At 39.8% G+C, this 27,519-nt stretch overlaps 1 protein-coding gene across 3 annotated transcripts in view; it reads left to right on the forward strand.

Annotated features, from left to right (window-relative positions):
- Positions 1-27,519, forward strand: part of tdrkh (tudor and KH domain containing) — a 66,862-nt gene that overhangs the window by 7,593 nt on the left and 31,750 nt on the right. For all 3 annotated transcript variants that reach the window (XM_039750836.1, XM_039750828.1, XM_039750844.1), the window contains 4 exons: positions 2,223-2,373; positions 7,238-7,347; positions 7,981-8,182; positions 10,165-10,310. In XM_039750836.1, the coding sequence (XP_039606770.1) occupies positions 2,247-2,373; positions 7,238-7,347; positions 7,981-8,182; positions 10,165-10,310 (585 nt within the window). In that variant the 5' untranslated portion in view covers positions 2,223-2,246. The remainder of the gene's footprint in view (positions 1-2,222; positions 2,374-7,237; positions 7,348-7,980; positions 8,183-10,164; positions 10,311-27,519) is intronic.

Below are 27,519 nucleotides of genomic sequence, written 5' to 3' on the forward strand. Positions count from 1 at the left end.
TGTCCCTACCTCTCCCTCTGTGATCCTGAAAAACTGGTTCATGCCTTTGTTTCATCCAGGCTGGGCTATTGTAGTGTGCTCCTCATCGGAATCCCCAGCAAAAGTCTTCGTAAGCTCCAACAAATTCAAAAAAGTGCTGCAAGAATCCTGATGATGGTGTCGAAATATGTACACATTTCACCAATCCTTCGGTCACTTCATTGGCTCCCTATCCACCTCCGTATCGAATAAAAACTGTCTGCTCACTCACCAGTGTATCCATGGAAATGCTCCACAATATCTGAAGGAACTCCTAATACTACAGTGCACTGTAAGAAACCTCCGTTTTGCAAATACCCACCGCCTTCGCCCCCCTGTGACCAAACCATACAATGGGTGACCAAGCCTTTGCAGCCGCTACTCCACGGCTCTGCAATGGCCTACCAGAGAGCCTTACAACACAGCAGGCTGTGGGCTGTTTTAAAAAAAACTTAAGACTTTTCTATTTAGGAAAGCATATTAACAAAAATGCAAAAATTATTGTTGTTTTATCTATGTTTTTATCTTGCTTTGCATTTGTTTAAACTTATGTAGCACTTTGAGATTTACGGCTAATGTAAAGTGCCCTATAAATAAAATTAATTATTATTATTCATTTTTCCAGGGTTTTCCTTTAGTCCAAAAATCATCTATGTATGTATTCCTGTGGGGTGTTTTTTTTTTTTTTAACTTTGAAAACCTATTTTGACATAAATTTTCTTTTTTAGAGTCTTAGTGTACATGTGCTGTGATGGTTACATGTGTTGTATAATGGGCACCACAAATTTTGAGTGTTGTCTCCGGTTACCATAGTATTGCATCCCATAATGATCCAAGACTATGTGATGGTGACAAATTCATTCCAACCACACAAGTGTCACTTCATGCAGTCCCATCTCATCTGAGATTGGAAAAACTTAGAGACGGTGTGCAGCTTGCTTTTTGACTCCTGGTTTATAAGCTTTGCTTGAAGGTAATACTTGATATTTTTGGTTAGTATTTGTGACTTTGATCGATTTTTCCTGACTCCCAGTCAGATCCTACCGCTATGTTTTAATTATGTGTTGTCTCCCAGTCCTCATAAAACCCATACTAACTTACACTTTCAGGTAATAAATATAGATATGATTATGATGGTCCCTTAAATGTCTGACACTTTATCCCAACCAAAGCAATAATTTTTCCCATGCCAAAAATATTTTTTGTATAGTATTACTGGGACATTTCAGATTAGACACAGTCACATTTTAATGGAGAGTACAATATGCTTCTCTCAAGTGTTGGTTATGCGAGTAACACACACAAAACACCTGGCCATGCAGACTTTGCAAAATGTTAACTCACTGCTAGTGGACCCAGAAGTAAAAGCCCAATTTACAAAAATTCAAATTCAGGAAGCAAAGTGTGCCTGACTATTGTGACTTATACCATCATCAACCACTGGAAAGAAACATGGATTAAACAAGAGGATTGGGAGTTCTGTATGGTGACAAGATGCAAGTAGCAAAACATTTATTAGGTGCATTTTTACCTACCATTTCTATATGCACCAATTTGTTTCCAACCCTTTTTTGGGTGTATGTGACCTCTTATATTTTTGTGTTGCTTTCATGTTGGAGGCCTTAATAGTTCTGGCGAGTCCTGCTATCCGCATGAACTAAAGGCGACTGGAATTCATTTTGAAATTTCAAACTGATTTCTGTTGATATTCTTTAGCCACTTTGTCCACATATTCTTAATTTTCATGGATAGGAGAGGAGCTATGTTGGGTCAACAAATTCAATACATTTGCGACCATATTAGATTCAGTCAGTATTCTGATACTCTTTTTCAGCATATACTATGAAGGTTTGATGTGCTTAAGGTTAAATTAGAAAGTATTATCTTAATGAAGATAAATTTTAGTCCTAGTTCAATAAATATATATAAAGTATAAACTAAATGTTTTTTTTTTTTTTCTGTTAGCCATTAGCAAGCATGTCTTAGCAACTTAAGAAGTAATTTATTTTTAGGAAGTTTCCTTTCAGGCTTCAATAAAAAAAAATAAGGACAGAGAGCTGTCCCAATTAAATTTTGCTATCTTTTAATAATGTTTTATACATAACATAGTCATTTGAACATTTTCATAAATTATTTGTAACATATTTTTGTTTCAAAAAGTGTGTATTCATGTTTGTTTATTTGTGCATTTTTTGTCTCCTTAGGCTTAGGCTTCACTTGTTACAATAATGGCATCAATGGCAGATGGCTCTTGGGGAACATTAACCACCAGTCAGAAAGTGGCATTAGCTGTCGGTGTTCCTGCTAGTGCTACAATTGGGTACATTCTATACAGAAAATATTGTAGCAGCACTGGTAAGTTTACAGTAGGAGTGGTTTGCTAAACTGAGACCTTGCTTTAGGATAGTTACATTTTTTAATAAAATATTTTAGGGTCAGTAAATGGGTGTCCGGACATTTCAAATGATTTAAGCATCGGTCATCTCAAGCTGATTTTACAAATATGAGATGACTCCTTTTGACTGTTCTGCTTCTAAAAATGATAGGAATGTTTAACATTTAATATTATGTATTCAATAATATTTTTCTCTCACTGCTTTGATTTTGAATTTTTAAAACTTTTGCTGTCTTAGTCATATATCTTATGGTTAGCAATGTAATATTTGTTGCATGATATATATTAAGTTTATTTATTTCTGGTATTATGTTTTGTCAAGTGTTCTGAGGAGACATGGCACCAAACTTGATGTGACAATTAACATTTCGTAAAAGGGATGAAATCAATCTGTTCACATAATGTTTTTATAATCATCACATACATCTATCATAAACAGCTCCACTAGGCACATGATATGTTAGATCAAATATTTTACAATTTACCCACATTAACGCACTTCGGGGAAAAGTGCTTTTTATTTCTCAGGTAATGTTAAAATTACTACTGTAGTACCTTATTTAGTGTTATACCAGATGAGAGAAAATTATGCAACTAAAAGTTGAGATCTTTTATGCCACAGACTTAATTTAAGTAGTTAAATAGTTTGTAAGTTATTTACTTCTCTGTTACTAAATGATTGCTGTTTTCTTTTTGTTTCTATTTTGCTATCCCAGAGGCAAGTTTTCCTAAATTACAAATACTAGCCAACCCACGGCGTATAATCGGGCCGGTTTTTTAATAATTTTTAAGCACAGGGAGAAAATTAACATTTGAAAAATTGGTAATGTAATAAATCAGCAAGAAAAGCAACATTGTAACAATGCACGGGACGAACCAACACACAATCGTCCGTGACTGAAAACGGGCGGACCGCCATCGCGTCTTCTCCTGCCAGATGGAGGGATGGGGTGCACGGCGCTCAGGCGCAGTGTGTAGAATGGCAGGAGAGGAGAAGGACGTCCATTCTGCGCCCTCCGTCATGCTAGTCTGCTGATTTCTCGTTCAGTATGCACTGCCTGCTCATGTGCCCACCTCCAACTCGTCATTTGAGTCGTTGTCGTCTTTGCACAGTCCAGATGCACCTGTGACTCACGTAGACTTTTCATTGCTCTGTGCGGTTTTGGCTGCTTTTCTATATATAATCCACCAAGACACCCGACCATGGTAGTAGCGAGGTGGGAGAGGGGTGTGTACAAAGGGTAGACCATACCAGTGGGAGCGTATGAGTCGCACTTAGTGGGAATTCTACGGTTTGCAGCCCGAATGGGGTTCAACAGCTTACCCACGCCTCTCTGTGCCAAGTAGACACATGCTCAATCTCATGCATAATTATTTATTGAATGCTAAACACTTTTGGAAAGACACAGTTGTCTAAAATGGGTTGGTGTGAGAATACAGCAGTAAGTGAATGAAAAGATGGAACTCTGGAGAGAGCAAAATACAACACAATAGTGAATCCGCGGCATAACAGACGCCACATAATTATTTATTGATAGTTGAACACTTCTGGAAAGACACAGTTGTCTAAAAAGGGAGGGTTTGAGGATACAACAGAAAGTAAATGAAAAGATGGAAGTCTTTAGAGAGCAACATATACAGGGAGTGCAGAATTATTAGGCAAGTTGTATTTTTGAGGATTAATTTTAATATGGAACAAACACAGTGCTATCAGTCAATCCAAAATGTTAATAAACCTGAATGTTTCACAATGGAAATGTGAGTGTGAACATCATCAGGGGAATACATATGTGCGCACAATTATTAGGCAACTATTAGTGTGCAGATTTATTATGCAACTAAAGGAAAAATGAAAATTTTCCCATCTCACTTGTTTATTTTCATCTGTTATAGTGAGAATAATAAACAAACACCTCAAAATTTACAAATAAACATCTCTGACATTTCAAAAAAAATCAATCAATCAATCAATGACCAATATAGCCACCCTTCTTTCCAATAACAGTCATAAGCCTTTCCATTCATGGAGTCTTGTCAGTTTCTTGATCTGTTGATGATCAGCTTTTTGTGGAGCAGTGACTACAGCCTCCCAGACACTCTTCAGAGAGGTGTATTGTTTTTCTCCCCCGTAAATCTAGCGTTTAAGAAGTGCCCACAAGTTCTCGATAGGGTTTAGGTCAGATGAGGAAGGGGGCCATGTCATTATTCCTTCATCTTTAAGGCCTTTACTGGCTGGCCACGCAGTGGAGAACTTCGTTGCAAGTGATGGAGCATTGGCCTGCATAAAAATCATGGTCTTTTTCCTGTATCACTGTTTGAAGAAAGTGTCTTCGAAAAACTGGCAGTAGGTTTGGGAGTTGATTTTGAGTTCATCTTCAATGCAAAAAGGTCCAACTAGCTCATCTTTAAAAATACCAGCTCATACCAGTACCCCACCTCCACTTTGGAGTGGAGCTCTGTGCCCATTACTGATCCACAGGTCTATCCATCTGGTCCATCAAGAGTCACTCTCATCTCATCGGTCCATAAAACCTTTGAAAAAAAATCTGTCTTCAGATATTTCTTGGCCCAGTTTTGACGTTTCAACTTATGTTTCTTGTTCAGTGGTGGTTGGGTTTCAGCCCTCCTTACCTTGGCCATGTCTTTGAGCACTGAACACCTTGTACTTCTGGGCACTCCAGGTAGGTTGCAGCTCTGGAATATGAAAGTACTGGAGGATAATGGGTTCCTGGTAGCTTCACGTTTGATTCTTCTCAAATCTTTGGCAGCTAATTTACGTCTTTTGTTCTCAACACGTTTCTTGCGACCCTGTTGACTATTTGCAACAAAATGTTTGATGGTTCTGTGATCACACACCAATATCTTAGCAATTCCAAAAGTGCTGCATCCCTCTGAAAGACTTTTTACAATTTTTGACTTTTCAGAGTCAGTTAAATCTCTTTTTTGGCCCATTTTGCCTGAGGAAAACTAGCTGCCTAATAATTGTGCACACCTTGATATAGGGTGTTGATCTCCTTAGGCCACACCCTCCCTCATTACACAAATACACATCACCTGACGTGCTTAAATCCAATAAGCATTCAAGTTAATACAGCTTGGAGTTGGAATATACGCATTAAAAATAATGATATGGTCAAAATACTCACTTGCCTAATAATTGTGCACACAGTGTAATTGTCCGTGAGTGAAGAAGACGCATGTTTGTCGCGGATGCGAATTGCTGTATGTAGCGTGTAAAACAGTTTGCTATGGTACACGCGGTCGTGCGTCATAACCGAAAACTCGGTTTTTAAAGACTGCTTACTTCATTGTGTTTTAACCTCAGTTGTAAAGTATTGTTTTAAGGATCCCATGGGATACCCCTCGCAAACCTTTTTACACGCTGCATATGGTGATTCACCTCTGCGAGAAACATGCCTCTGTGAACAGTCAATGTGGCTCAGAGGCGCCGAATATAAATGACGCCGGTTTTTCTGTATCGTCGCGTCCTAGTTGGTGGCCGTGGCTCTGCGAGTTGTCATCGTATCCAATGGTCTTGGAGTTGGTGGGCGTGGCTCCTTCCTGCATGCGCCATAAGTGTCTTACTTGTCGGCGGCTTAGTGAATCTGGGTGTCTTGCCATAGTGAGTTATATATATAGATTGGATAAAATAAGAAAGTTTGTGTTAAACTTATTATACTTAACTAAATCTGTTACCTTTAAATAATTAAATTTTATATACATACATATCACCACATTAATGAAACAAAAGAATAGGAAGATGCCAAATTGAAAATAAAAAAAAAACAAACTAAAAAGCCATACTATTTAATTATGCCTTGTGTTTTTGAGATAATCATTACTTTAACCCAAATCCCATTTTCAACAATTTCATGTAAATTTTCACTTATCAGTTAATAGAATTAAAAATAAGTACACTTAGTGTGGTTTACCTAAAGAAATAACTCATTTAATCAAAAATACGTGTGATCGATGAAAATATACAATAGAAATGAAAATGACATATTATTAAACCCATCATATTTAACAATATGACTTTAATATTAGCAGCATGGTAAATTGTTCATTAAGTCATTTCTAAAATAGTGATGCACTTATTTATAAATTGATGATTTATAGAAGTCAACTTTACTTAGGTTTCAGAAATTAAATACATTTAGAACACTTATTTTATTCTATAGTAAATAAAACTCTTGCTTATTGATTCCTTTATTTTGATAAAGGAACATTTAATTAACTTTGTGCATAACATTAGAATTTGTTTTTCTTTTAAGAATTGTTACAATAAAAAAGCATACAATACTAAAAATTAACACTTTATACCATTTTCATAATGCATAAGAAACTATTAAGATATGCATTTGTTAGTTTAAGTTAGCTCTAAGATTTGAAACAGTGCTAAATTTCTTTAGAATTTGGTTATAATTCATTAATCCTTTTCTGAATTAAACCTCTTGGACTTTTTGTGTGTGTTTTTATGTATATATAAAATATTTCTGTTCATGTACTGGTTAGGGGAGCAGTGTTGAGTGATGTTTACACTTTGTGAATTTTAATTGAAACAATATTGCAGTGTTTAACTGATGATTGTTTTTGACCGATTATGCTGCAGCTATTATAATGTTATAAATAAGCCATACCAACCAAATTAACCTTCAGTATCGGAGACTAGTATTCTTGATGCTGATGTACATAAGCATAAATAATGATAATGGAGAAACAATACTGTAACTGGAATTATGTTTTTTTTACTTTCTCAAACTGGATAAACAAGTTCCATCAAGATATTAGCTTTTCCATAAATGTATACTGTTTTTTTTTAAGGACAAGATGCCTACCGGCTTAGTACAGGAGATGTGACAGAATGCAAAATACGTACTCCTCTGGCAGTATTCCAAGCCATCACTATTCGCAGAGGCTCGTTTCTTCATGAGGTACTAGTATTATTGCTCTCCTACCCCCAAAAAAAGATGTAACAAAGTAAGACAACGTAGTTTTATCCTAAAGTCAAAGCTTATTCAAACATTCTAAATGTGAATTAGCTATTGTTTGCTACAGGATTTCACTGCATTTGACCATGGTAATATTGTTGCCCTATGGTTTTCTTTCATTAATTTTGCTCTCTATTTTTGTTCATGTGCCACTCAACAGCTTCTTTTATCCAAAACTGCTACTATAGACTTTTTTTAATCTGTTTATTTACAAAAGTGTTAAAACTAATAAGTACTATAATGTATACAGTTGCACAGAAATGTTTGTTAAAGTTTCTTGCACAAGACATCTTGTTTTATTACAAGAGCAGATCTCTATGGTAACTGCAAATGCAAAGTATTGTAAGCTTTTAAAGTGTAAAGGATCCTGGATAAATTAATTCGACAGATTTTACTCAGGACAGAGTTACTAGGGAGCAAGTTTCATTTTGGATTTGACTTCTACATTGCAACATGTTCAAATATGTATATTGGTAGCACTGATGGTTACGCTTGTTCTTATTTAATGACATTATTCAAAGTGTAATTATAGAAAGATAACTCTTGTTGAACACCCTTCTTTCTTTTTCTTTCCAGCTGAGGAGTGAGACAGGAGCCAGTATTGAGATAACCATGGAGGAAACTGAGGAGAATGACAAAAATGAGTTGATCTTTTTCATTCAGGGAACACAAGAACAAGTCTTTAGAGCCAGAGTAGCCCTTACTCAATTAGTGTCCAGCTGTGAACTGGTTACAGACCAGATGAAAATTCCACAGAGTTCCCTGGGTCGCATTATAGGTACAGTTATTCTTTTTTAAGAAAAAAAATCCTTTTTTCTCTTAGATGTAGCTAAGTTAAATATGCCCTTTTTATTTCTCTTTAGTTATTACGATACAACATTTTTAAACCTGTTCTGTTTAATTAAAGGTTGCTGGCATTCTTATATATAGCCTAGCGGTAGCAGCAGTTGGCTCAAGATAGAAACCACTCCTGAATGTTCTTTCAGTCAATCAAAGGTCCCATTCTCTCTCTCTCTCGCGCACACACAGACACACATGCATGTGAACAATTTAGATTCACTTATCATCCTAACTTGTACATCTTTGCGATGTGGGACATATCAAGAATGTCCTATAACTAAGAACAGTATTAAGAGTAACAGAAATGGCATCATCTGGTGATTTGTTACAGCTATACAGAGACTGAAGTGGCTCTAAAATGCTGTCATGCATTAACATAAGAATCGTTGGCATCAGCCTATCAAAACACTTCTTTATATTTGATAACTGTGCTGTGGTTATTTAGGTAAGACGTCTTATTTTTCTTGTGATGATAGTTTATTTTGTTAATCTGATTCACTCATCTTCTATGTTGGAAGAGAGTTAGACTAAAACTATACTGGCAGCTTTGTAAGCAGTTTCATGTTTAGTATTTACTTCAGGCACAGCAACAGGAAAAAGTCTCTTGCTTTGCATGCTCAAAATAACCAAAAACCATTAAGCTTATTTGGATGATATCTCATTAGTGGTAGTAGTTCCGCCCAAATTTAGATGCATAGAGCCATAGAAACGTCATAAAACCAAAGATATTGACAGAAGAAATAAGAAAATAGATAGATCTATGCTATATAAATAGATTAGCAAAATCATGCAATGCTGATTTATCTTCAGAATCATATGTCATGTAGTATACATCTATATATCATTATTTTCGTCTTTATAAGAAGAATTCAACGATACTCTCATGTCAACATAACCAATTTAAACCATGTTCGTCAAATAAAATATCTTATATACGTCCACTGCAAAGAACAGTAGTCGTACAGTGTGTGTTAGGAGTCGAAAAATAAAGCCTATGTGATGGGGAACACATTGTAAAACTGCATAAACATTCAAATGTCAGCAAAATCATGACTGGTGATAATACGCAAAAGGAATACAACTTCTCCTGCATTAAGTTAAATACTGGCAATACTTCAGCAAGTAGATTACAATTGATCTTGCATGGACATCAATTTCCAAAAGTTTTAACATTTGCTATAACTTTAAATAAATCTCAGGGCCAGAGTTTTGACCATATTGGAATATACCCATGGATCAAGAGCAAGCGAACCCCGCACCCCCATAAAGTAGTAAGTAAATGTATATTGTGCAGAAATTGCAAAATTAAATGAAAAGAGAGTAAGCATTTAGTATGGAATGTAGGGAGGAAGCATTAAATTGCCAGATAATAGTAGCCAGGAAATATTTGTAGAGTTGCTTCTTAGCACAATGTAGGGAAATGTGCTTTTGGTGAAAGTGCTCCAAGACATTGTCTCATTGGGGGGATTTTTTCCTCTTTTGCCACCATCCTTTTTTTTCACAACAACTTTCTGTGTTACTCAGTTGTAAACATTTTAACATAAATTCAACATTCATTACATTTGAGAAGGGTGCTTTTTTTAAACTGCTGAAGAATGTTTTTGTTGGATTAGCAACAAACTAACTGCCATATTATATTTCTTTATTGCTGCATGTCTTGTTTGGTTGCATTAAAAATGTTTGAAAAGTTTACATTTTAATTTCTTGTCTGTAGTGCACCACCACATGAAACAGTCAGGTTTTTTCTTTTTATACAGTAGCTCATATAATGACTTGTTGAATTCCTAACAAAGCATTGCCTACAGGTTTAAGCCTCCAAGTATAAATGTAGTTAAGCCCATTCAAGAACAGAAATGCAGAACTAGATTTTGTAAAGCTAAACATCTAAGGTTTAAGATCCTTTCATTTTCTTCATACAAGGTCGTGGAGGAGAAACCATTAAAACTCTCTGCCATATCTCGGGAGCTGAAATCAGGTGTCCTAAACGAAATAAAAGCAATCGTGCAGAGAATGAAGTAAGCATCATCACCATAACAGGGACCAGAAGTGAAGTGAATGCTGCTAAGGTGGGTGTTATTTTATTTTTTTTTAATTATAAACCAGTCTATCTGAGCAGTGAAAAAATTTCCAATTGGTAGTATTTAAATGTTTTAAATGAAAGATCCATTTCTAGTCTAAATGTTATTTATTTTATCAAGCCATTTACAGACAAAGGAAATTTTCGATTTTGAATTCTGCGTTTAACTGATGTTACTGTTTCGTCCATAGAAAATGGTGCAGTTTTTTATGTTGGTGGAGGTAAACTTTATTGTAGAATCTTCCATAAATTATTAAATAAGTGAAGATCTGGAGACTTGAGGAAGTAGTGGTATATGGTTTGCATAATGATTACCAGCCATTCTTTAATCAGTCATGTTCTCATATGGGAGGCATTGTAATCTATCATAGTACTTCATGCCAGAATAATTGCAGTTATCTCTGAATTGCTTTGCGTTATCTGGAATTTACCTTGCTTTCATAAATGAATTGGTGGATCTAAACCATTACAGGAAAAGGCACCCTAAAAATTACCGAGCCAACAAGTGCCTTTTGCCTGTTTGACACAAGCACTTGACTATGTAAACTACTGTGGGGAAGAATATATACAGAAAACACCACATTCAGTTATATTGTGTAGCCTTGCCAATCTTTGGCAAATAACCTAAGCAGACTTTATTTTTTTTTTTAATAAGATAACATTTCTTACAATCAAGTCAAATTTCACAAATCAACAACAACAACATTTATTTATATAGCACATTTTCATACAAACAGTAGCTCAAAGTGCTTTACATATTAAAGAATAGAAAAATGAAAGACACAATTATAAAACAAAATAAATCAACATTAATTAACATCGAATAAGAGTAAGGTTCAATGGCCAGGGGGGACAGAAAAACAAAAAAAACTCCAGACGGCTGGAGAAAAATAAAATCTGTAGGGATTCCAGACCACGAGACCGCCCAGTCCCCTCTGGGCATTCTACCTAACATAAATGAAACAGTCCTCTTTGGATTTAGGATTCTCACGGAAGGGCTTGATGATGATGGTCACGTAGACTTCTGCCTTTTAATCCGTCCATCATTGTTGGAGCATCAATGCAAAATTTGACTGCCACCCAAGAGAAAGAGAGAGGAGCCAGCAACCAAAGCTTCTCTCTTAAATTGGCAAGAAAAGAAGTGTATCCTTTTTCCTGAAATGGAAACTTTTTATGAAATGTTATTCATTAGATCCTGCCATGTTCTGAATAGGGAGGTATTTTCTGTACGTCGCTTAAATCATCTGAGATCGGATGCTGGTGAAGCTCATCCAGGATAAGTCAGTTTTTCAAATGCAGCCATGTAGTATATTAGTCTAGCTGGATCTAATCATCCAAGATGAATGTGCGCGCCCGCGCTGATTGAAAAGCCCATATATATTAAGTCTAGAAAACATGATCAGCAAGTCTTTGATAGGCTGTAACGAAATGACAAAAGAAAGGGCACATTTTTTTTTCACACAAGCGGAGCAGGACCTTTAATTCGAAGGATATGAAGAATTTCAAGATTTAATATGCACAAGGGGTAACACTGCAAAAGCAGCCCAAACCAGAAAAGACTGCTGGAAAAAAGTGGCTGACAAATTAAACGCTAAGTAGTGTGCATTGTACTTACTGAATGCAGCGTTTCATTTCCTATGTGTCAGATTAATTATTATTTAATATGTCATAATTCAGATCAAATGTTAGCACAAGGAGAACATGGGAACAGGTTAAAGTGAAGTACAAGAATATACTTCAAATTGGTAAATATTGGTAGGCCTGTATAACTATTTAAAGAATTTTTGACATAAAGAATCTTACATAATACTAGCAAAATATCCGCACTTCGCATCGGAGAAGTAGTGTGTTAAAGAAGTAATGAAAAAGAAAAGGAAACATTTTGAAAATAATGTAACATGATTGTCAATGTAATTGTATTGTCACTGTTATGAGTGTTGCTGTCATATAATACTGTATATAATATATAAACTCCTGTAGCCGCAATAAATGCCTTTATTGAATAGACAAACCAGGGGTGAACAAGTTCCTTTCTACTGCAGCCACAACCACGACACACATAAAAAACATCAATAATAACTCAAACTTGCAATATTATTTAGGAAAATAGCAACATTTTACTCACCAAATATTCGGATTATTTGTAAACAAAATCCATCCTCCTCTCTTTCCTCAAAAACAGTTCAATTACTCTGTCGTACAGATTATCCGTGTGCTTCAGTTCCATGAAAACCTCACTTTCTATCGCCATCGAAGCTAATGCTGAAAGGCGAACCCACCCTATGGTATTTCTGGCATAAGTTTGAATTCGCTTTAGGGCTGAAAATGTCCGCTCGACAGAAGCAGTGTACACGGGAATGCTCGCCGCCAAATATACCAATGTGAACAGCTGCCCCATGCTCTCATTCAGATTTTTCTGATGAAGGAAGTCAAGGAGATCAGTGGGAGATTTTCCTGCAAAATCATCCAAGGCATACATTACAGTTAGTTCTGTTTTTAGCCGAGACAGATCAAAAAGCTTGTGTTAAACTGGAGAAGGCTGCATGCGTGAAATTTTTCTTGTATTCCCGAAACTTCTGGGGCTCAAGGAGCGTGACAAACATCAGGTTTTCGTGGTCTTGAAATCTGGCCTTTGTCTGGCAAATATTGTCCAGAATCCTGCCATGGAGTTGGCCATAGTGCACACGAGGATCTTGCGCTCGGAGCGTTTGCGGTGCGTTCAGTGGCCTCGTAGAGTTCCACATATCGGCTTCTATACAATCAATGGGTCTGAATACGGTGACGTTGCCGTATGCCTGCTAGAGGGCCCTACCGACACCAACTCAAAATCTGATTGGTTAAAGCAACAGATTAATCGACATTTATTCTGTGTTAGAGTGCCTGCACAACAGATTGTGAAGGCCTTTGTGCCTGGCAACAAATGATGGCTAAAATGTGATTGGTTAAATGCTTTAATACCAAAATACATGCCTGGAAGCAGCACAACCATCGGAAAAGCTATGAAAGGAAGCGGACAGACTATTTGGAATTATTTAAGTATTCATGGACAAAATATAATTAACATCAGTTTGTGATTCAGATATTTTTACTTATGAATATGCTAAGCACAGTCCTTGACCAGCGAATATTTACCTTATATGGGCAGGCACTCAATTATGTGGGAGGCGTGATGATGCGAGATGCAACTCTGCCTCCCACGGCCATCAAGCTGCATTCAATTACACTATATAAATGAAAATAGGTTCCAGTTATCACCATTACGCGTAGAATTTTGAAATGAAACCTGCCCAACTTTTGTAAGTAAGCTGTAAGGAATGAGCCTGCCAAATTTCAGCCTTCTACATACATAGGAAGTTGGAAAATTAGTGATGAGTGAGTGAGTCAGTCATTCAGTAAGGGCTTTGCCTTTTATTGGTATAGATAAAAAACATTAATTTTAAAGCTAATAAGAAGGCAGACAAGCAAAAAATAGGTGGAGGTCCACACAATCCACACCTAACCCCTGCAGAAGGGTTGGCTGTCCAGCAAAATGCCCATCGCCCTGTTTCTGAGGGCATTTTTTTTTTGGGTCAGTTGCAAGGAATGTCATATACCAAGAACTTGTGTCTGACCAACGAGATATTGACGAAAGTCAAATAGTTGAAGAAGACACTGTGTCTGATTATTCATCAGGAGGAGAGGTACATTTTCCAAATAATGTTTGATCAAACTCCACTCTGATCAGTCCCATGTGCCCCAATCCCTTTTGGAAATCCTGGGTAATGAGAATGTTAGGCTGATTGTGAGATTCTTTATGGAACTTTGGGTGTTTTTGCCTGTGTACCTGCAATGGCATGAAACACCTCTATTAATGTCTGCACATGCAGGTGTCCAGGAAACACTATGAAAATCATCCATCCATTTTCCAACCCGCTGAATCTGAACACAGGGTCACAAGGGGTCTGCTGAAGCCAATCCCAGCCAACACAGGGCACAAGGCAGGAACCAATCCTGGGCAGGGTGCCAACCCACCACAGGACACACACAAACACACCCACACAACAAGCACACACTAGGGCCAATTTTAGAATCGCCAATCCACCTAACCTGCATGTCTTTGGATTGTGGGACGAAGCAGGAGCGCCTGGAGGAAACCTCCAAACTCCACGCAGGTAGGACCCAGGAAGCGAACCCGGGTCTCCTAACTGTAAGGCATCAGTGCTACCACTGCGCCACCGTGCCGCCCCACTATGAAAACCCGAAGAAAATCTTGTAGAGCCAAATAGACTTTACAAATTGCCTGGCAAACTGCACTTTTATATAGATTTTCCGCATCGCCTACAGTATATAAAAAAAAGTGCCGTTTGCAAAAAACCTCAAAGCAATGCATAGGCTACTGTCTGTGTGGTTGTGAGAGCCCAATTTCGCCTAGTTTGACTTCGAATATAAGGTGCTAATAAATCTTGAGGTACAATATTCCCCCTCAGCTAAAGCAAGATCTTTCTGAAAGAATTTCCTCTGGGAGCAAAAAAGGATCTTGCCGATCGCGCAAAACTCTCTCTATATGAAATTCATATCTTATAATTTGCACACCAATATCAATTGGTTGCTCATTCATGAATGGTGAAGCCATGACTGAATGAATTCCATGCACGGAAACTGATTAAGTGTGCAAGCTAATCCTTGTTTATATAGAACAAACCTGAGGATTTGGATGTGCTGCTATGACAACACATCCAGCAAGAGTTTCGAAAAACCGACAGATCCAGGATCATGCCAAATCGTCAACAATTATATCGGACTAAACGAGTAATCACCCCACCTTGAACCGTCACCTTATTGTGGTGGAGGGGTTTGCGTGTCCCAATGATCCTAGGAGCTATGTTGTCCGGAGCTTTATGCCCCTGGTAGGGCCACCCAAGGCAAACTGGTCTTAGGTGAGGGATGAGACAAAGAGCGGTTCAACAAACCTCCAATGATGAGTAAAAACTCTGGACAACGTTTTCCCTTGCCTTGACGCGTGTCACCGGGGCCCCCCTCTGGAGCCAGGCCTGGAGGTGGGGCTCGATGGCAAGTGCCTGGTGGCCGGGCCTGCACCCATGGGGCTCGGCCGGGCACAGCCCGAAGAGGTAACGTGGGTCTTCCTCCCATGGGCTCACCACCTATGGGAGGGGCCAAGGAGGTTGGTGCAGTGTGAGTTGGGTGGTGGCCAAAGGCGGGGACCTTGGCAGTCTGATCCTCGGCTACAGAAAGTGGCTCTTGGGACGTGGAATGTCACCTCTCTGAAGGGGAAGGGGCCTGAGCTAGTGCATGAGATCGAGAGGTTCCGGCTAGATACGCACAGCTTGGATTCTGGAACCAATCTCCTTGAGAGGGGATGGACTCTCTACCACTCTGGAGTTGCCCCTGGTGAGGCGCCGAGCAGGTGTGGTCATACTTATTGCCCCCGACTTGGAGCCTGTGCATTGGGGTTTACCCCGGTGGACGAGAGTGTGGCCTCCTTCCACCTTCGGGTTGGGGGAAGGGTCCTGACTGTTGTTTGTGCGTATGCGCCGAACAGCAGTTTGGAGTATCCACCCTTTTTGGAGTCTCTGGAGGGGGTGCTAGAGGGCGTACCTTCTGGGGACTCCCATATTCTGCTGGGAGACTTCAGTGCTCACGTGGGCAATGACAGTGAGACCTGGAAGGGCGTGATTGGGAGGAATGCCCCCCCCGATCTGAACCCGAGTGGTGTTTTGTTATTGAACTTCTGTGCTCATCACGGATTGTCCATAACGAACACCATGTTCAAGCATAAGGGTGTTCATATGTGCATTTGGCACCAGGACACCCTAGGCCTCAGTTTGATGATCGACTTTGTTGTCGTGTCGTCGGACTTGCTGCCATATGTCTTGGACACTTGGGTGAAGAGAGGGGCGGAGCTGTCAACTGATCACCACCTGGTGGTGAGTTGGCTTCGATGGTGGGGAAGATGCCGGTCAGGCCTGGTAGGCCCAAATGTGTTGTGAGGGTCTGCTGGGAACGGCTGGCAGAGTCCCCTTGTCAGAAGTAGTTTCAACTCCCACCTCCGCAGAACTTCAACCACGTCCCGAGGGAGGTGGGGACATTGAGTCCAATGGGCCATGTTCCGTGCCTCTATTGTTGAGGGCTGACGGAGCTGTGGCCGTAAGGTGGTCGGTGCCTGTCGTGGCGGCAATCCCGAACCCGTTGGTGGACACCGCGTGAGGGATGCCGTCAAGCTGAAGAAGGAGTCCTATAGGACTTTTTGTCCTGTGGGTCTCTGGAGGCAGCTGATAGGTACCGCAGGCCAAGCGGAATCGGCTTGGTGGTTGCTGAGGCAAAACTCGGGCATGGGAGGAGTTTGGGGAGGCCAAGGAGAATGACTTTCAGACCGCTTCGAGGAGATTCCGGTTCACTGTCCAGCCTCTCAGGAGGGGGGAAGCAGTGCAGTGTCAACACCGTATATGGTGGGGATGGTGCGCTGCTGACCTTGATTCCAGACGTTGTGGGTCGGGAGGATGGGGGGGGGAGTACTTGAAGACCTCCTCAATCCCACTAACATGCCTTCCAATGAGGAAGCAGAGCCTGGGGACTCTGAGGTGGGCTCTCCCATCTCTGGGACTGAAGTCACCGAGGTGGTCAAAAAACTCCTTGGTGGCAGGGCCCGGGGTGGATGAGATCGCCTGGAGTTCCTTAAGGCTCTGGATGTTGTAGGACTGTCTTGGTTGACACGTCTCTGCAACATCGCATGGACATCGGGACAGTGCCTCTGGATTGGCAGACCAGGGTGGTGGTCCCCTCTTTAAAAGGGGACCGGAGGGTGTGTTCCAACTATAGAGGGATCACACTCCTCAGCCTCCCTGGAAAAGTCTATTCGGGGGTTCTGGAGAGGAGGGTCCGTCGGATAGTCGAACCTCGGATTCAGGAGGAACAGTGTGGTTTTCGTCCTGGTCGCGGAACAGTGGACCAGCTCTTCACCCTTAGCAGAGTCCTGGAGGGTGCATGGGAGTTTGCCCAACCAGTCTACATGTGTTTTGTGGACTTGGAAAAGGTGTTCGACCGTGTCCCTCGGGGAATCCTGTGGAGGGTGCTCGGGAGTATGGGGTACCGGACCCCTGATAAGAGCTGTTTGGTCCCTGTACAACTGGTGTCAGAGCTTGGTCCGCATTGCCGGTAGTAAGTCGAGCCCGTTTCCAGTGAGAGTTGGACTCCGCCAGGGCTGCCCTTTGTCACCGATTCTGTTCATAACTTTTATGGACAGAATTTCTAGGCGCAGCCAGGGTGTTGAAGGGGTCTGGTTTGGTGGACTCAGGATTGGGTCACTGCTTTTTGCAGATGATGTTGTCCTGTTTGCTTCATCAGGCCATGATCTTCAGCTCTCTCTGGAATGGTTCGCAGCTGCGTGTGAAGCGGCTAGGATGAGAATCAGCACCTCCAAATCCAAGACCATGGTCCTCAGCCAGAAAAGGGTGGAGTGCCCTCTCAGGGTTGGGGGAAGAGATCCTGCCCCACGTGGAGGAGTTCAAGTATCTCGGGGTCTTGTTCACGAGTGAGGGAAGAATGGACCGTGAGATCGACAGGCGGATCGGTGCGGCATCCGCAGTGATGCGGGCTCTGCATCTGTCTGTCGTGGTGAAAAAGAGCTGAGCCGTAAGGCAAAGCTCTCAATTTACCAGTCAATTTACGTTCCTTCCTCACCTATGGTCATGAGCTATGGGTAGTGACCGAAAGAACAAGATTGCGAATACAAGCGGCTGATATGAGTTTTCTCCTCAGGGTGTCTGGGCTTTCCCTTAAAGATAGGGTGAGAAGCTCAGTCATCCGGGAGGGGCTCAGAGTAGAGCTGCTACTCCTCCGCATCAAGAGGAGTCAGATGAGGTGGCTCGGGCATCTGATCAGGATGCCTCCTGGACGCCTCCCTGGTGAGGTGTTCCGGGCACGCCTAACCGGGAGGAGGCCCCGGGGAAGACCCAGGACACAGTGAAGGGACTATGTCTCCCGGCTGGCCTGGGAACGCCTATGGATTCTCCCGGAAGAGCTAAAAGAAGTGGCCGGGGTGAGGGAAGTCTGGGCCTCTCTGCTTAAGCTGCTGCCCCCGCGACCCGACCCCGGATAAGCGGAAGAGGATTGATGTATAAACAAGTAATCCACGTATGAAACAGACCACCCAAATCCTCTAAGTGAGAATTTGATTTTTTTTTCGCCAATTTCAAATAGTATAGGACAGTTCTTTTCAAAGTCGATCCTGGGGACCCACTGTGGCTGCAGGTTTTTGATGCAACGAACTTCTGTTTTTGATTGGACTCCTGGGCTAATTAAGAGAACTGTTATTTCTCAACTTCTGTGTTTTGGAACAATGCATAAATTAGAAACTAAGTTTGGTTAAAATATATAAATATATATATAAAAATATATATATTTTCATAGCCTCTGTAGTCTGAGTCTCAACCTGATTGTATAGGTGGTTACCTAAAGGTAACACATGTTGTTGGTCTGCCAATCTGCATACATCCACCATGGGCCCTCTTAGTTGCGAGAAGCAGATCATAGAATGTTACACAGTTTACTGTCAAATAATACAAAGAGTACGTGACACGTGTTTCGCCCTTAAATGTGCTTATCAGGCGTACACACTCCATTGCAGCCCTCGCGGGGGTTGAATCTTAGATATCAGTGTCAGAGACGAAGTCCACTTACGCTGCGCCATGGCATGTGGTTCGTTTATTTGACAGCCTGGAGATCAGAGTAATTACATTCATAGCATACATAGTCAGAGTATCGATCAGATTTTATATATATATACTGTATATACTAGCAAAATACCCGCGCTTCGCAGCCGTGAAGTACTGCCTTAAAATTTTTATTAAGAAAAGTAAACCTTTTTAAACTGAGGGAAAATATTCCAAAAATTGTTTAAGGATCTCTTTGTATACCACGTTGTCAGATCGGCCCTCCTGTTGTAATATGACCAAGCTGTGCACTGAGCTTACTCTTGAGCATGCAACGTACAGTTGGCCATGTTGAAAGCAATCTTGTCTCAAATCTCACGGCTTGAATTGCTGCTGTTATAATCGGTTTGAGTTTCATGGTTTGTTTCAATTACGACAGTATTTGCAGGACTTGTTGTGTTAAAGTGACATTCAGCATCTGTCAAGCGTTGTAAGCATACAACTGGTTTCATCTATAACTTCACATCCAGCTTTTGAGAGTTTAAACATTCATAAACATCAAAGTGTCCACTACTGAAATCATCACCTGTGAATCTAAGATGTTTAAGAGGCATTGGTGGTTGTCCAAAGGTGTAAAGTATTTGGCCATTTTGGTACACTTGAAAGCGACAACTGAACAATTCAGTGGCAGCCATCAACTCACATGCAGAACCATAGGTGAAGGGCTTAAGCATTTCACTCTTATAGTGCTCCTGTGTAGTATACAGTGATCCCTCGCTATATCGCGCTTCGACTTCTGCGGCTTCACTCCATCGCAGATTTTAAATCTAAGCATATCTAAATATATATCACAGATTTTTCGCTGGTTCGCGGATTTCTGCAGGCAGTGGGTCTTTTAATTTTATGGTACATGCTTCCTCAGTTTGTTTGCCCAGTTGATTTCATACAAGGGACGCTATTGCCAGATGGCTGAGAAGCTACCCAATCAGAGCACGTATTACGTATTAAATAAAACTACTCAATGATATATGATATGCTTCCCGTGCGCGGCGCTTTGCACACTTAAAAACTCTTAACAGCTCGTATTAATTTTCAGTTGTTTGCTTTTCTCTGTCTCTCTCGCTCTCTCTGACATTCTCTGCTTTTGATGGAGGGGCTGTTTGCTCTAAAAAATGCTGAAAGACTACCTTCACATTGATCCCTTCCTTGTGGCCGCTTTATCGCGGTGCTTCGCATACTTAAAAGCCCAACAGCCCTATTGATTTTTGATTGTTTACTTTTCTCTCACTTGTGCTCTCCCTCTCTCTCTCTCTCTCTGACATTCTCTGCTCCTGACACGCACTCCTTTGAAGAAGATATGTTTGCATACTTTTAATTGTGAGAAAGAACTGTCATCTCTATCATATCATGGAGCAGAGTTTAAACTTTTGACTAAAGGGTGTTATTTCATGTCTAGAGGGCTCTAATAATGTTAAAAAACGTATTTAGAAGGTCGTAAACAGGTTTTCTATGCTCTAACTGCGAAAATATTAGATTTATAAATAAAGAATCCTACTTCAAGGAAATTCATTTATCGCAGTGGAGTCTGGAATGGATTAACCGCGATAAACGAGGGTTTACTGTATAACTGTGCGGAGAATATTTATAAACAGTGTGGGAGAGTTTCTAAGGGCTTAAAATATATAAAAATCTAAAAAAGTCTAAAATACCTACACAATAACTATAATCCTAATAAATGAACAATAAAAACAGCGGGAAGCCGTGGATTAAATAAAAAGGCTGCAGTTATCATCAGGGAGACGTGAATCCCGTGGCGAAGCAAGGAAGGGAATGAAGAGACCGGAGTGACGGAGGCCTTATATAGGAAGGCAGCCAACAACGTGGGCGGTGTGGGGATGGGGGACCCAACGCCGCCTTGCACGGCGACCGAGCTGCAGGTTATGGACGTATTTATGTACATAAGTAGGATTCAGTTAGCTTTGGGAACCCGCATACCAAATTTCTTGAAGATGGGCCCATAAGTAACAAAGACCGTTGGAAAGTTCTATATGGCGGCCGACAGTGGTGTCATACCACCGAAATAAGTATGTACATCGGTTTCGGTTAGCGCAAGGGAGCCGCCTACCAAATATCGTGAAGATGGGGCCATAAATAAGAAAGTTTAACATTGCGGACGTTGTCGACCGTTATGACCGTTATGTGTAGAATTTCGAAATGAAACCTGCTTAACTTTTGTAAGTAAGCTGTAAGGAATGAGCCTGCCAAATTTCAGCCTTCTACCTACACGGGAAGTTGGAGAATTAGCGATGAGTGAAATAAAAAAGTTGTCAGATATCAAAGTCACCGTGAAAGGGCGAGTCATAGCCCACCGTCTGAGTTTCATACGAAAGCTTATTAGGGTACAGAGAGAAAAAAGCACGAAATGTCAACTTTTAATCTCGAAATTTCCACTGTAATCACGTAGTTTATTTTGTCATTAACGTAGCACATCATAAACTTCATCTTAAAATCGTTTAATTTACTAGTTTCTCAAATCCCATCGTAAATAAAGTAGTACTTTAAATGCTTTGTTTTGTATTTGATCTTCTGTGTGCTCTGTGTGTGTGAATCATGTGCTTCTGGGCTTTCTCTTCCTCCGACAGGACACAGAATCCATTACATTCGTAATATTACACCTCTCTGAATAATTAAAATCTGAGATGTATATTTGATATAACTTTCATGATGATAGAAGTTAAAGCATGTTATTAAACATGGGAACACGGTGGCGCAGTGATTGTGCGCGACCTTCGATGAAATAATTTATTGCAGCAGTACTGTCTCTTTCAAACATAACCCCAATTCCTGTCCTTTTCTTTCTCCAAATACCCAATTGCCCCACAATCAGCTCTGTAATAGACGTTAAGCCCTCTGTAAGCTTTGAACACCGATTTTTCAAAACTTTTAAGAAATATTGAAATATTATTCTATCCTTCGAGTGTCACGCCAGTCCCAGCAAGCATACAAGTTTAATCTGTATAATATAAACATATTTTGCTGCATTTCATCTTAAAAATGATATCGTCATCATATGTAAATACACGCTTTATAAAGTGGCTCGGGTTGTGCAATATTATAACTATAGTGCAAGTTTACAGTGAGGTGATTATACAAATAAGTACAAACAGTTCTACAAGGAGAACTTGATGGACTGATTGAGTGTATTTATAGTTCATTGGGATGAAACTGTTTCTGAACCGCGAGGTCCGCACAGGAAAGGTTTTGAAGCGTTTGCCGTGTGAGAGCAGTTCAAATAGGCAGCGGGTGCTTGATGCTGTATACCAATAATTCTCTTTCCGATCAGCTGCTCCCAGTGGTGCAGCGAGAGTAATATGGAAAAAGATGATCCACTGTTGCAACCCCTAATGGGAGTAGCTGAAAAAAGAAAAAGAAGGTGCAGTGAGAGTAACAACGCTAAAGCAGCTATGGTATTTGGAATAGTTTGGCCATTCCATGGACCATTATATTGTTACCGGATAATTACAATCAGATGCATTAAATTAATACACAATGTACAGTTAATTTCAGTGTATTTATAAAGTCGAGTCAGGGATGTGGATCTGAAAAAGAAAGGGAAACCACACTGGAACAGTAGCACTGCTTTGACGTTGGGTGCCGCCAGTTTGCCAAACCAAGTACAGAATTTGTGTACGACAGGGTATGAGCTACCATGGAAATGTGCGTGGCTTTACACCAAGTTTAGGTTTTATACATCGTTATTTGAATGTGGAAACAGGCTTACGCAACATTTTTGTGCGTACACACCGTTTATACATGAGGCCTCAGGTCTTTATATCTTGTATATTTGCCACCCAGTAATAAAACTGAAGGCTGGGTAGTGCCATGCCCTCTTCTGCTTTAGGTCATTGTAGAGTCACCCATTGGATGTATCGAATTTCACATAAATGAAGTTATGATTGATTCGAATTTCTTAAAAAAATATATTTGTTAATGTATATGGTGATGCTTTGAAATAGGAAGAGCAGCTTGGGAAGGATGGTCATCTTAGCAATGTTGATTCTGCCGGCTGACAAAAAGTGGAGGGTAGACCATCTAGTCACACCTTGTTTATTTTTTTTCCATGCAGACAGCAACATTTTGTTGAAAAAGAGCTTTATATTTACTTGTATTATTTACCCCTAATAGCAGGCTTGCTTTAATAAAGAAATTTATGCAATTTATTCATAACTCAAGGATTGTAGCAGACAAATTTGTTTATACAGATGTAAAACAATATACAAAAAAAGTAAATCTAAAGAGGGCACATGACTCAATAACATTTGCTCAGACTACTTTAAACTAGAACGTGGCACAAGACAAGGATGCCCTTTGTCACCACTGCTGTTTGCAATTGCCATTGAACCACTGGCAATACATTGTCGAAATACTGATCAGATAAAGGGGATTAGCAGAGAAGGACTGGAACAGAAAATCTCATTATATGCAGATGACATGGTACTGTATATATCGGACCCAGAAAATTCTGTGCCTGCAGTCTTAGCAGCACTCACAGAATTTCAAAAGCTCTCTGGTCTCAGAATTAATCTGAATAAAAGTGTACTCTTTCCGGTGAATTCGCAAGCATATAATATTAGATTAGACACCCTTCCTTTTATCATTGCAGAACAGTTTAAATACCTCGGGGTAAACATCACAAGTAAACATAAAGCTCTTTATCAAAAAATTTAGTGTCTGTATGGAAAAAATTAAACAAGACTTGCATAGATGGTCAACCCTTCATCTCACACTAGCTGGAAGAATTAACACTGTTAAGATGAATATTCTTCCTAAGCTCCTTTTTATTTCAAAACATACCAATATACATTAATAAATCGTTCTTTAAGCAATTAGATTCAACAATAACCTCATTTATTTGGAATTCTAAACATCCACGCATCAAAAGAGCGACCCTACAAAGACAAAAGGCAGAAGGCGGCATGGCTCTACCTAACTTCCAGTTTTATTACTGGCAAATATACAGTCGATAAGAACCTGGACACAAATAGAAGAACATACACAGGCATGGACCGCAATAGAAGTAAAATCCTGCAGTACTTCTTTGTATTCCTTGCTTTGTGCTCCAATAAACACACGCTTATCGGCAATACACTAATAACCCAATTGTGCTCCACTCACTTAGAATCTGGAACCAATGTAGAAAGCATTTTAAGACGGAGAAGCTTCTTTCTGTGGCACCCCTGCAAAAGAACCACCTCTTTCAACCCTCACAAACATATGCAGTTTTTAATATCTGGAAAAATTTGGAATTAACTTGCTTAGAGACCTTTATATAGACAACGTCTTTGCATCCTATGAACAATTACGTTCCAAATTTAACATTCCAGCTACAAATTTCTTTCATTATCTTCAAATCAGGAACTTTGTTAAACAGAACCTTCCAGATTTTCCTCATCTTGCACCCTCATCCACGCTGGAAAAATTATTGCTCAATTTCAAGGAGTTAGACTCCATCTCTACAATATATAAAATCCTTTTACAATCCCTTCCTTTCAAAGATCCAAGAGGACACTGGGAAAATGACCTCTCAATTAATATATCAGAAAAGGAGTGGAAAGTAGCAATGCAGAGAATTCACTCAAGCTCCATATGCGCAAAGCATACAATTATACAACTCAAAATTATATATCGAGCACATCTGTCTCGACTAAAACTCTCCAAAATGTTTCCAGGGCATGATCCAACCTGCGAACGTTGCAACCAAGCCCCAGCCTCACTAGGTCACATGTTCTGGGCCTGCTCCAAATTAACATTATTCTGGACAAAAATTTTTAATTACCTCTCAGACAGTCTTGGACTCACAATCCCTCCTAACCCATTAACAGCTGTGTTTGGGGTTCTTCCAGAGGGTCTTAAAGTGGAGAAAGACAAACAAACTGTGATTGCATTCACTACACTGTTGGCACGCAGACTTATTCTGATAAACTGGAAGAACCCAAACTCTCCTCTTTAAGTCAGTGGGAAACTGATGTGTTATATTATTTAAAATTGGAAAAATCAAATACTCAGTTAGAGGATCTGTGCAGACTTTTTCAAAACATGGCAGGATCTAATCAGTAATATTTTGAAATGATTTCATAAAGCACATAGAATTTGTTGATTTAGGTATTTTTAAAAGCCTTAAATTTTACACCGTTTGGCTTGCTCTCTCTCTCAAGGGTGGGGATCGATCTGTTCTTAGCATAATTCTTTTTTTTGTTAAAACTTGATTGCTATGTATTGATTGTAATAAAATTAATAAATAAATAAATAAAAAAAATAAAAATAAAGAGGGCACATGAGATTTTTATTACCTTTTGCATTTTGTGCAATGAATTTCCCAATGAAACATTTATTTGTCACTGGTTTTTAACTCCTGTTTGTTAGACTTGTAAGTTATTATCTGGGTAAATAAGTTACTCTTTTTCTCATTCACAAGTTTCTTGGTGTCTGTGTAATTGAATGTTGCTGGTGTTTCCGCTCTTGTAGCTTCACTGTGAGGGTGTGCAGTACTGTATGTGGCATTGCATAGTTTGATGATGTTACAAGCCACCAGGTGCAAATCTGTAAGAAATTAATTATACTCTGATTTTAGCGTTTCTATTGAAATTACAGGAAGAAACTAATAAACCTGCATAGTTAAGCAACACACGTTATTAGTTTCAGCTCATTTCCAGCAACCAGAACTACACGTGCTTATACATTATCTGACTTTACCCTGACTATGAGGTTATAAGCTCTATTAGCCTCCAAACCATAGTTGGTGTACTCTCAAGGGGCTTCGAACTAATGCATTATCTGCTCTGCATAGCCCATGGATAAAGTTTATTTAGCAGAGAGCATACTTGGTACGTCTGTGTCCAATTCTTGGTTACTTGTACCTTGTGGCATTTTGCGAATACCGCATTTACAATATTTCTACTTGTTAGCATAAAATAAGTTGTCTGAGGGTTTGTAATATGTTAACTTTACAGAAGGGCAATTGCATTCATTTTTAGTGGGTTCCTGGTGCTTGTGCCACTTGCTGTCTGTGTTTGACACTATGCAGAAAAGAGTTCCATTCTCTTATAGGCTGTATTCTGGTGCTGAATCTGATTTCCATTTCAAATAGTGGTGAAGGCTACTTTGTGGCTCACGTACCAGGCAAGGCAATAGTGAGTCTGCAAAAATGTGCAGCAGTCAAACCCAGTCTGAATTGGTGCAGAGGAAGCAGAGAACTAGTACTGACATTGGATTAGTGTTGGATTGGTACTAATGTTTTGATGTGGTGTCAGTACCTTTTGAACCTCAGTATTGGCACCAAATCAGTTCTGAAACAAAAAAAGGGATTACTCCAAAACCCCACCTCATCTTTCTCTAGCCTCTCTATTGCACCATGCCATATACCTCATTAAAGCAATAAGGAGGGTGGGGGGGCCTCCGTTATATCACGATCACTTCAAAGCAATGAGGGGGAGGTATTCCCTGTGCAGTTAAAGTCCAGAGCACGTTGAAGCAATACGGGCACAGAGGGAGATCACATGTACTCCCGACCGTGTTACACTTGGTACTGCAATGAAGTAAGGGAGTAAGGTTTAGAGAGAGCCTAACATATTTACTTCAGTGTACTGAAAATACCAAAATGTTGTTAACTTACCTTTTTTAAGTTTAGGTATTTGGTACTTTTCCAGTATCAGTATATCATGTAATGCTACACTAGATCATAAAAGAAGTTTACAGTTTCTCTTTAGCGTCTTGGGCCACAGGAGTTCAAACATTTAATTGAACTTGGTGCATTGGTTTGTTGATCAAAGTTGGCAAAGGTGAGTTATTGTCTCTTCCCTCAGTGATCTTACCCTTACAAGGTGGAAAGACCCTAGATGTTTGTACTGGAAAATTTTACTTTCTCCGTTCTAGAGAGATGCCACCCTTGAGCTCCCCATGGAAATTCACTTTGGCTGAAGTGGAGGCTCGATTTGAAGTGTGCAGTCAACATGCCATTTCATGTAGAGATGTCACTTTGTTCTACACTACTTTTTGTGGACAATATGTGAATATCTACATGTATGATATGCTTTACTTATGTTGTTTATAGTATGTGTAACTGTTCACCTGTTGGATCAAGTTTAGTGCTGACTCCTCTGACAGTACTTTCGAATGTTCCATAGACCTCTGCTAGCATTCCACAATGCCCTTTTCCCCAAAATATGCCTTTGTTAATGTTATAAATGGTGTTCATACTTCAATCCACCCATAGCATTGTTAAAAGTTGCTTGATCTTGATTAAACTTCTGCTCATACTTTAGATTGCCATTTGCTGTTGTAGTCCAGAGCTGACTTGTTGCATAGTGTAAGAGATTGCATTTTTGTTGTCCTTACTTGATGTTTCTTCCTTCAGGCTTCCATGCCAACATCACTTTAGCTACTTTTTCTTTATAAACTTAGTAAAAAATTTTCACCACTGAATCTCCTACCATGCAATCTCCAACAGTCTCATAACTCCCCTTCAAGCAAAGTTGGCCAGTACAATTAGCT

The sequence above is a fragment of the Polypterus senegalus genome, chromosome 1 (genome assembly GCF_016835505.1).
Source record: "Polypterus senegalus isolate Bchr_013 chromosome 1, ASM1683550v1, whole genome shotgun sequence".
Taxonomy (NCBI): Eukaryota; Metazoa; Chordata; class Cladistia; order Polypteriformes; family Polypteridae; genus Polypterus; species Polypterus senegalus.